Below are 9914 nucleotides of genomic sequence, written 5' to 3'. Positions count from 1 at the left end.
CGCGGGCGCCGCATCAACTGAGCCTTTCGCAGGTGTTTCCAGGGCTAAAAGTTGTATTTAAAAAGAGGATTTGGCTGTTTAAAGTGACTTAAAGAGCTTCGGGGTCTGTTTTTGGCGGCCGGTTGAGATGGGGGAATAAAAGAAATGGAAATAATCCTAAAACACCTTGTAAAAAGAAGGAGATGTCGGTGGAGAGATGGTCACAACTCCTTAACGATGCAAATTGAGAAGCAGCCATCATAACGAGGGAGCTCTGCTAATTCGCTGACGAGTATGCAGATTTCAACACCGACTTATTTGTTTTATTTAGCAATAAATTCAATCCCGGGTCCCCGAAGCGCGGAGACGGCTGGACTAGAAACGTTGAATTTTGAGTGGTTTTCCTTCTGTAGGTCGATGGCATCTTTGATCTCGCCTGAAATTACATCTCGAAAAGTTTGCGGGGTTGAATTGTGCTTTTTACAGCTCTCAAAGCGTTTGATTCGCCGCCTTTTCATGTTGCTTCTTTTTCCACAGGTGACCCAAAAGGATCTCAAATGCCGCTCATACAATTGGCTCCTGGAGTTATCTCAGGGGCCTGAGGAAGCCAAAGAGCCACAAAACAAACCCACAGGCAATAAAAAGAGCAAAATAAGTCTAATTCATCCTTTGGGAATCAATTTTCACATCCTTTGGGACGCAAAGTTTCCCAGGTCCGAAGGCAAAACCTGAAATAAAACAACGCCCTTGGAGAAGGTGGTTTTGGAAGGACCACCAAGCCACAACGCAGCAGAAAAGATTCATCTCCTATTTTGTTCTTCCATTCATCCACAAATAAATAATGAGGTTGGAGCTGAGGAGAAACACCTGAGCGGGGAGGTCATGAAGTCCCCATGGTGAAGTCCCCATGGTGAAGTCCCCAAGCGGTGGGTTGATCTCCTTCCTTGGGTTGTCCACACAGGAGAAACACTGGAGCAGGGAGGTCATGAAGTCCCCATGGTGAAGACCCCATGGTGAAGTCCCCGAGCGGTGGGTTGATCTCCATCCTTGGCTTGCCCACATGTGGTAGGACGTGGCCATGAGTTGACCAAGCACCTTGGTGGATGGATACACAAGATCATCCTTTTTCCCAGCGATTGGTCACTCTCGCAGGAGCACAATTCGGATTATCAGATGGGAAACAAGGGTGTGAGACCTCAAACAACATTCAAAATGATAAAAGAAAATATCTCAGCCCAGCGAGAGGAAACGTCTCTAAAAATTTTAATCCAGTCCAGCAAATTTGTAGATCGCTACAAATAATAAAATCTTTGTATACTTGGCTCTCCGAACGGATTTCCCTAAAAACCTACAAAAAAAGGTCCTATTGTCATCTTCTGGGGATGTTCAGATGTCACCACACCCACACATGGTGACATTTCCCTGGGGTCAAAACTCCCGGGTGATATCGTGACAAAATCTGGTCCGGCCAAGGAGAGGAACCACCGGAGAGGCTGAAATTGGGTCGGTGCAACTGGTGCAAGTGACGGGGTGGAGGCGAAGCTCAAGGACGGAGCGAAAGGACTGGTGGAAAATGGGAATGAAAAGGGTGAGAAGAGAAAACTTCGATGTTCCTCCAAGAAATTTTCTCTGTCGTGCAAAAAACAAAAGTTGAATTTGGGGCTAAAAAAGCCACATTCCACGTGCTCCACAACATCTTAAAGGCAGCACCATGGTTTTTGGAGGAAGAACAACAGAAGCTGCATCATTTCCAACCTGCCGCATGGGGAGCCAGGGGAAAATACCAATAGATGGCAAATGGAAAAGGGTGAGAGCAAAGGTGTTGTGAGAAGCGGAGAATAAAACCAGAATTAAAACTGCAAACAGGCTCAGTTGCCAAAAAAACATAAAGTTGTGGTGGCCGCGCTCACGCCACACAAATTTGGGTCATTTTGGGAGATATTGGGTACTCACGGCCACGCAATGTCCCATGGTGGATGATCAGTGCCTGTCAACCGATCCTTCCCATAAAGAGCCATGATCGACCGCGTGGTTGCGATGGAATCACCGCAGCCGAACATATTACGGGCACATTAAAGTCTAATGAGCGGCCGGTGATTAATGCTGTTACAGATAACAAAAGAACTAATGATGAGGAGCCACTTAACGTGAAGCGCTGGGGGTTTCATTAGCGACGACCTGCCGAAAAACTCTGGGGTTGGAAGGGGGAAGAGGTTGACACGAGAGGTTTCCAGACGCGTTCACACCAGAAGGTCCCAAATTGATGGTCTTCTCAGGATAAGACTGATGAGAAATCACATTTCTTGCAGAAACATCAAAGTTTCTTGGAGAAACATCCCACCGCGGACTTCAGCACCTTTGGGAATCCCGCTATTAAAGCAAATGATAATTTTCCGCATCCCCCAGGCCCTGTTCTTACCTCTTCTCACCCTTTTCATTCCCATTTTCCACCAGTCCTTTCGCTCCGTCCTTGAGCTTCGCCTCCACCCCGTCACTTGCACCAGTTGCACCGACCCAATTTCAGCCTCTCCGGTGGTTTCTCTCCTTGGCCGGACCAGATTTTGTCGCGATATCACCCGGGAGTTTTGACCCCAGGGAAACGTCACCGTGTGTGGGTGTGGTGACATCTGAACGTCCCCAGAAGATGACAATAGGACCTTTTTTTTTAGGTTTTTTAGGGAAATCCCTTCGGAGAGCCAAGTATCCAAAGGTTTTATTATTTGTAGCGATCTACAATTTTGCTGGACTGGATTAAATTTTTAGAGACGTTTCCTCTCGCTGGGCTGAGATATTTTCTTTTATCATTTTCAAAGTGCCTTCATGTCCTGTTTTATGATCTTTTTGAATGTTGTTTGAGGTCTCACACCCTCGTTTCCCATCTGATAATCGGATTTGTGCTCCTGTGAGAGCAACCACGACTGGTCGCTGGGAAAAGGGATGATCTTGTGTATCCAGCCACCAAGGTGCTTGGTCAGCTCATGGCCACGTCCTACCACATGTGGACTACCCAAGGATGGAGATCAACCCACCGCTCGGGGACTTCACCATGGGGACGTCACCATGGGGACTTCATGACCTCCCTGCTCAGGTGTTCCTCCTCAACTTCAACCTCATTATTTATTTGTGGATAGATGGAAAAACAAAATAGGAGATGAATCCTTTCTGCATCTAACTTTCTTTTCTTATGGATTTCTCTTCAGAAAAGGGCAACGTAGTGCTTCCCAAACCTTCGCATCCTCCGAGAAGTCGGGAGGAACTATTTAACCACATTTCCAGCACAGAAAGCGACGGGGGGATTTAAATAGCTCTTGTTTACTCGCACGGAGGTATTTATAGAGGGTAATCGGATCCTCTCGACGCCTTGGCTTGGCTTTCTCGGGCTCCACGTCCTCCGATCCCGTCCCTGCACCTGTCCTGGTTTGTATCCGGGCAAACCCCAATGGGATGGTTTTTCCCAGTGGGTTAAACAGGGCGGTTCCCAGTTCGGCGGGAGGGATTTGGGCTGGAAAACCATCTCCGAGGCATCAAAACTTCATCCGACGGAGAAGAAATGGGAATAACGGGCACGGAGCACGAGCAGCGCTCGGGGAACCAGCCCTGCCTGCCTCACCCACCTCTTCAATCAGTTAAAACTGGGATATCCTAGATAAAAAAATCAATTACATCCATTAAAATCAATTTTAAAATCAACTAAACCTTGAATATCGCATATAATCACTGAAATATCCCAGCGACCATCCCACTCGTGCGCTGGTTTCGTAAGCAAATTGATGCAAACGAAGGCGCTTGGCGGTTCCTATTGCACCTCAGAGGGGAAACGAGGGATTCGCACCAACACCACGAGTTCTGGCCATCCCCAAAACCACAAAAAGTCACCCCAAAAGAGGGGTCCCCGGCTAGGTCCCCCCCCCAGCGCCGTCCCCAACGCGAGGCTGGAACCTCGTTACAATGGAGTAATTTAACGCCATCCCCAGCTTAAGCTCCATATCTACCGGGCGTGAAATTAGTTCCAGCAAGCTGCAAATTTGCCGCTAATAAAAATATTTAGCAATTCGCCGCTTTTTAAATGGGGAGCGGAATATTTTCGCGCCTGCGACGCCGCCTGTTTCTTTTTAATTCTAATATGGGAGCGGCCGGGAGCTCCAGCCGTAAAACTGAGTTTACAACTGTGCAAAGAGTTTTAAATCGGCTCCCCCGGCACTTCCAACTCCACCATCAAGAATTTGATCATTTAATATTTGATATTAGACCACGGTGGTCATTTTGGCCACTGGGATGAGCTCAGAATAGTGGATCTGTGGTTTTTAATGCAAGAAAAGGTTGTTTTGACCCAAACCTGCCCCATTTTGGGGGCTGATCCTCCTGTGGTGTCTTACAAAAGCGCTTTGATCCATCTGATCCTTGCAGCCTTTGAAATGAGGTGACCTCTCCATCCCCCTGGGCCAAGTGTTTAATTAGCCTCGGCGCTAATTGCATCTCTCTACCGAGCCCGTTTTATCCCAGAAACATCGCGACTTCTTTGTCTTCTTTTTGGGAAAACCTGTGGCCACGAAACACCCTTCAAATTGTGACCATCCGAATTATTTGTGTCCAAATAAACCCTTTGTGTCAGGAAAATGATGGTGAAGACGGACATCGCAGAGAGCCTGCAGAGGGGAAAAACACTCTGCGGTGGGATTAACGGCACGAGACGGCGCAGGAAGGAGTTTGTAATCAAACATACGCTGTGAATACGTTGGCAGGCGGCTCCTTCGCGGTGCCAGGGACGGTGTCGGGGACGGTTCGTGCTCTGCTGGCCCAACCAGTTGGTGTCACGGCGGCAGCTTCGACTGCGGCGCAGGAGAAGGCAGGTGGATGCGGCGCACGGCTTAATTAATCGCCGGTTTATTCCTCCCATTAAAAGCGGCGACAGAAAGGAAACAGGCGTTGTGTGACGTTTCGTGAGAAGCATCATCAGGCTGCAGGTAGCAGAGAGGGAAAACTGAGTATAGGAACGTATTTGTTTTTCAGGTTAAGTGGTAGACAAGTCGTTAGGACCAGTATAAAATCACCCATCGGACCCCACCCGTCAGAGGCTGATGGGCAAGAAATACGACTTAAACACAGGCAGAAAAGTGCCTTTAAAATGGAAATTCCTCTTGTCCTGGTATTAAAAGATGCCCAATGCATTGACAAAACTCCTGGGCTTGGCTCGGAGGCCCTCGAGCCCCAGCGTGGCTGCTCCACAGCAATGCGAAACCCTGCAGAGTACAGCCCTGCTTATGTTAGCCAAATCCACCTGATTTTGGCCCCAAATATTTTGAGGGAGGGACAGTGACTGGAGGAGGGTCCTGTGAGCTCCCTGAGGACCACGATCAGGATCAGAATCAGGACCAGGATCAGGATCAGGACCACCGTGCCCTGGCAAGGCCGCATCTGGATTCTGCATCCAGATCTGGGCTCCCCAGTTTAAGAAGGACAAGGAGTTACTGGAGAGAGTCCAGCAGGGGCTACGAAGATGATGAGGGGCCTGGAGCATCTTATGAGGAGAGACTGGGAGAGCTGGGGCTGTTCATCCTGGAGAAGCTGAGAGGGATCTGATCAGTCTTTATAAATATCTCCAGGGTGGGTGTCAGGAGGATGGACCAGACTCCTTTCAGTGATGCCCAACAATAGGATGATGGGCAATGGGCACAGACTGAAGCACAGGAGGTTCCATTTGAAAATAACAAGAAACTTCTTTACTTTGAGGGTGCCAGAGCCCTGGAACAGGCTTGTAAGGAGCCAAACAAAGTGTCTTTGAACTAATCCTGGAATGCAAACTGATTACTGTATTTAAAAGTTTAAACAGTTAAGCTAGGGGGAAGGGTAGTCAGAGAGCCAGGAATCCATATTTTAAATGAATCAGTGAGGAGAGGGGGTTGTTAGAATTAGATGAATGAGACAGGTAAACTGAGGCAGGTGTCGGGTGGTCTGTAAACCCTGCAGCACCAACCAGTGGGGAACAGGGAAGGGAATCTGGGGCCGGGATTTTGGGGGGACATAAGCAGGGACTTTTTGCCCTATTATGTGTGCCGACTTTTAGGTAGAACAGCCGGTCTTGCAAAATCATTATTAAAATCTGCTTTGCTGAGAAGTCCTGCCTAGGTCTATTCTATTGGCAAAGTAAGAGTTTCCTACAGAGGTTGCGGAGTCTCATTCTCTACAGACATTCAAACCCGCCTGGACACCTTCCTGTGTGATCTACTCTCGGTGTAGCTGCTGCAGCAGGTGGGTCGGAATGGATGATCTCAAGGGGTCCCTTCCAACTACAATGATTCTCCGATTCCCACCCCAACCACTCTGTGACTCTGTGACCCCAGTGGCGCGCCCCAGCTTCCCGCGGCGCGGGAAAACCCCGCGGCCACGCCCCCGCCACCCACCCCTCCACCCAATAGAAAGCTTCGGTTGCGCGACGCGCGGCGCTGATTGGCTGTGCCGCCGCGGCGCGTTGCGGTTGCTAGGGGGAAGCGGCAGGGCAGGGGGGCAGCATGGCGGGCACGGCGCTGGGAGTCGGGCCGGGGGTGCTGGTGCTGCAGCTGCTCTGGGGCCTGGCGCTGCTGCTCTGCCTGGGGCTGCTCCGCGCTGCCGGCCGGGCCCGGTGAGCACCGGGGGTGGGAGGAAGGAGGGTTGAGGCCGGGTCTGGTGCTGAGCCCGCCCCGCTCCCCTCCCGCAGGTTGGCCGTGGTGCCGGTGGCGCTGGGAGCCGCCGCGCTCAGCGCCGCGCTGCTGCTCTTCCCCCGGGAGGACGAGCGACCGGCCGCGGCTGCCGCCGAGGAGGTGAGGCCGGGGGCGGCTTGGCCAGGCAGGCCCGGGCGCGGCGGGACGGGACCGCGGGGAAGGGCCCGGGGATGGGCCCGTTAACTCGGGGATGAGCCCCAAATGCCGCCCCAAAGTCCTGGGGATGGGCATTTAACTCAGGATTGGGCCCCAAATGTCACCCTGAGCCCCCAGGGATGGGCATTTAGCTCAGGTTTGGGCCCCAAATGTCACCTTGAGGTCCCAGGGATGGGCATTTAACTCAGGTTTGGGCCCTTTACATCAGGATTGGGCCCCAGATGTCACCCTGAGGTCCCAGGGATGGATATTAACTCAGGATTGGGCCCCAGATGTCACCCTGAGGTCCCAGGGATGGACATTTAACTCAGGATTGGGCCCCAAATGTCACCCTGAGGTCCCAGGGATGGGCATTTAACTCAGGATTGGGCCCCAAATGTCACCCTGAGGTCCCAGGGATGGGCAATTAACTCAAGTTTGGGCCTCGTGTGTGCCCGGATGCCCCAGGGTTGGGCCCTTTATCTCAGGATTTGGCCCCAAAATGCCGCCCCGAGACCCCAGGGATGGGCATTTACATCAGGGATCGGCCCCTGGATGCTCAGAGGCTTTGGGGGGAAGGTCCTTGTCGTGGAGCCACCCTGAAATTTCTCCAAGCAAATAATAAGCTTAAACCAACGTTAATTCAGAACTGCAACCAAACAAGATGCCAAAAGCAAACGCCAGAAGCCAACACAGTCACACAATCCCAGAATATATGTGAGGGGTTGGAAGGGCCCTGGAAAGCTCATCCAGTGCAATCCCCCCGGAGCAGGAACACCCAGATGAGGTTACACAGGAAGGGGTCCAGGGGGTTTGTTGGGACCCCATGGGTGCCCGGTCGGCTCCAGCCATGGCCGTGAGCTGCTCTGGATCCCCCAGACAGGGGACACAGGGACAGGGGATACAGAAGGTGCTGAAGAGCCGTCACTGCCGCATTGGCAGCTCCAGAGCTCAGCAGTTGTGCAGCCGCCACATTTGGTGACCCCATGGGTGCCCCGAGGCACTGGGGATGGACTTTTACCTCAGGAATGGCCCCAGGTGCTACCCCGAGTCCCCAAGGATGTGCCTTTGCCTCAGGGATGGGTCCCAAATGCTGCCCCGAGGCCCCAGGGATGGGTCTTTACCTCAGGATTTGGCCCCAAATGCCACCCCAGGTTCATGGGGTTGTGCCCTTTACCTCAGGGAAGGGTCCCAAATGCTGCCCCGAGGCCCCAGGGATGGGCATTTACCTCAGGATGTGACCCAGGGATGGGCTTTTTCCCTCAGGATTGAGCCCCAAATGCCTCCCCAAGCCCCTGGGGATGGACGTTTCCCTCAGGGATGTGACCCAGATGTGGGACTTTACCTCAGGGATGAGCCCCAAATGCCACCTCGAGGTCCCGAGGTTGGACTTTTACCTCAGGAATGTCCCGCAATGGCTGCGCTGAGTCCCTGGGGATGGACCTTTCCTGTATTTCCCCACCATTATCCACGACCCAGGGGGTTCAGCTCCCGTTCTCCCACCCCCCGGAGCTCCATCCATTAATCGCTGTGGGGCCTTTATCCCTCTGAGCAGCAGCGTCTCCCTCGCTCAGCCAGTCCTGGCTCCACTCCCGCCATCTTCCTCAACTCTGCAGCGTTTCGCTTTCCCCCAGCTCTGTTTTCTATTTTAAAGCTCAGTAACCGCTCTTCAGCTCTTTTCTCGGTTGTCTAACATCTCTATTTTCAGGCAGCTCTGTGCTACCAGGTGCGGGGTCTCCCCAATTTCGGGTCACACGCCATCGCCACCACCTCTGGGAAACCAGAGCTCTTTGAGCTTTGAACCCACGAAGTTTTGTGGCAGTTTAGGTGCCTTTTCCTCTGTTCTATTATTAATGCACATTAATTATCGCTCTGCTAGACCTTGATCTGTGTAAATCCCTCCTAAACATCCTTGTACTTCTTATTTTCCCTGCCTTACGTGGCACCTCAAGGTTGGGAGCGAGGTGAGGAGCAGCGCGTAGGCGCCTGGGAGGCCAACAGAAATTTAAAGCTTATTTTATTTTATTCTTCTTTTTTTCGGATCGTCAATCGGACTGGCCCTGCCCTGCCTATCAATAATACATGACCTGGGCTTTCCGCGCCGAAACTCTGCTAATTGGCTAATTAAAAAGGGAAGCGTGCGGAAGGAGCCGGCGCGGCGCTCACCAGAGACTCTTCCTGCGGCAGCGCCGGGGCCGAGCGTGTGCTAATGTGGTTTATAAAACCGAGCGCCGGGGTCGTCTCGGGAGCCAAGAGGATCATTTTGTAACCGACCTTCTCCTCCTTGTGTCTTGCATTGCTGCCATATATATTTTTTTAATTCCCCCCACCCCGTTTTGCTTCTAAAAGGGAGGAATGTGCGCAGTCCTTGCAGCCGCTGTGGGGCTTTTGTCCCAGTGCTGCTCTTCTCCTCCACATTAGCGGCATTTTGCAGGGCAAAGCGATTCTTCTTGCAAGCATTAGCCGCACACCCATGTCATGGGAAGCGAGGGGACCAAATCCAGGAGAACCCCAAAGCTTTTCCTGCTGGGCCGATCTGGGACAATCCTCATTTCCAGGGCGTCGTGTGCTCCCTCCAGCCTGCAAAGCATGTGTTTCTTTTCTCTTGCAGATCGTGGACACCTTCTTCATCGGCCGCTTCGTCCTCCTGGCCGTGATGAGCCTGGTTCTCCTCGGCTGCCTGTTCCTGCTGCTGATTTACCACCTCATGGAGCCGGTGTTCGCCAAGCCGCTCCGCGGCAGATAGCGCAGCCGTCCCCACCTGATTGCATCTTCATTTCATGGCCAGAAGGCAGGAATGGAAACCAGGAGCCTGCTCTGGAGGCAAAGGCGGCGATTTGTTCCAACCTGGAGTGTGTCGCTTCACCCGGTGCCGCGTTTTTGCCTTTAAAAGCGAAGTTTGGACGGAGCGCAAGCGGCTTCCTCGCCTGTAAAGGTGCTTTAACCTCCCTCTTCTTTCCTCTTTTGCAGGAGAGATAAAACCCGTGCGCTTTGTACTCGATTCAGTGAATCGGACTGAGCTGAGATGGTTTGTTTATCATAATCCACAAGTTTTCTTATCGTTCCTTTTTCACTTTAATAAAACTCTCTGAGAAACCCCCA

At 52.0% G+C, this 9914-nt stretch overlaps 1 protein-coding gene across 2 annotated transcripts; it reads left to right on the top strand.

The window, feature by feature from the left end:
• Positions 1–6459: 6459 nt before the first annotated feature.
• On the top strand, positions 6460–9914 carry TMEM218 (transmembrane protein 218). Of its 2 annotated transcripts, XR_014185819.1 has the most exons (4): positions 6460–6598; positions 6674–6776; positions 9424–9681; positions 9783–9914. XR_014185819.1 is itself a non-coding variant. In XM_082070240.1 (3 exons), the coding sequence occupies exons 1-3, from the start codon at positions 6489–6491 to the stop codon at positions 9556–9558; spliced, it is 348 nt and encodes a 115-aa protein (XP_081926366.1). In that variant the 5' UTR covers positions 6460–6488; the 3' UTR covers positions 9559–9914. The 2 variants fall into 2 exon arrangements, 1 of the variants encoding a protein (XP_081926366.1); XM_082070240.1 differs by having other exon boundaries at positions 9424–9914.

The sequence above is a fragment of the Streptopelia decaocto genome, assembly GCF_964273445.1.
Source record: "Streptopelia decaocto genome assembly, chromosome: 21".
Lineage (NCBI taxonomy): Eukaryota > Metazoa > Chordata > Aves > Columbiformes > Columbidae > Streptopelia > Streptopelia decaocto.
This window is presented reverse-complemented; position numbering and strand designations above follow the sequence as displayed.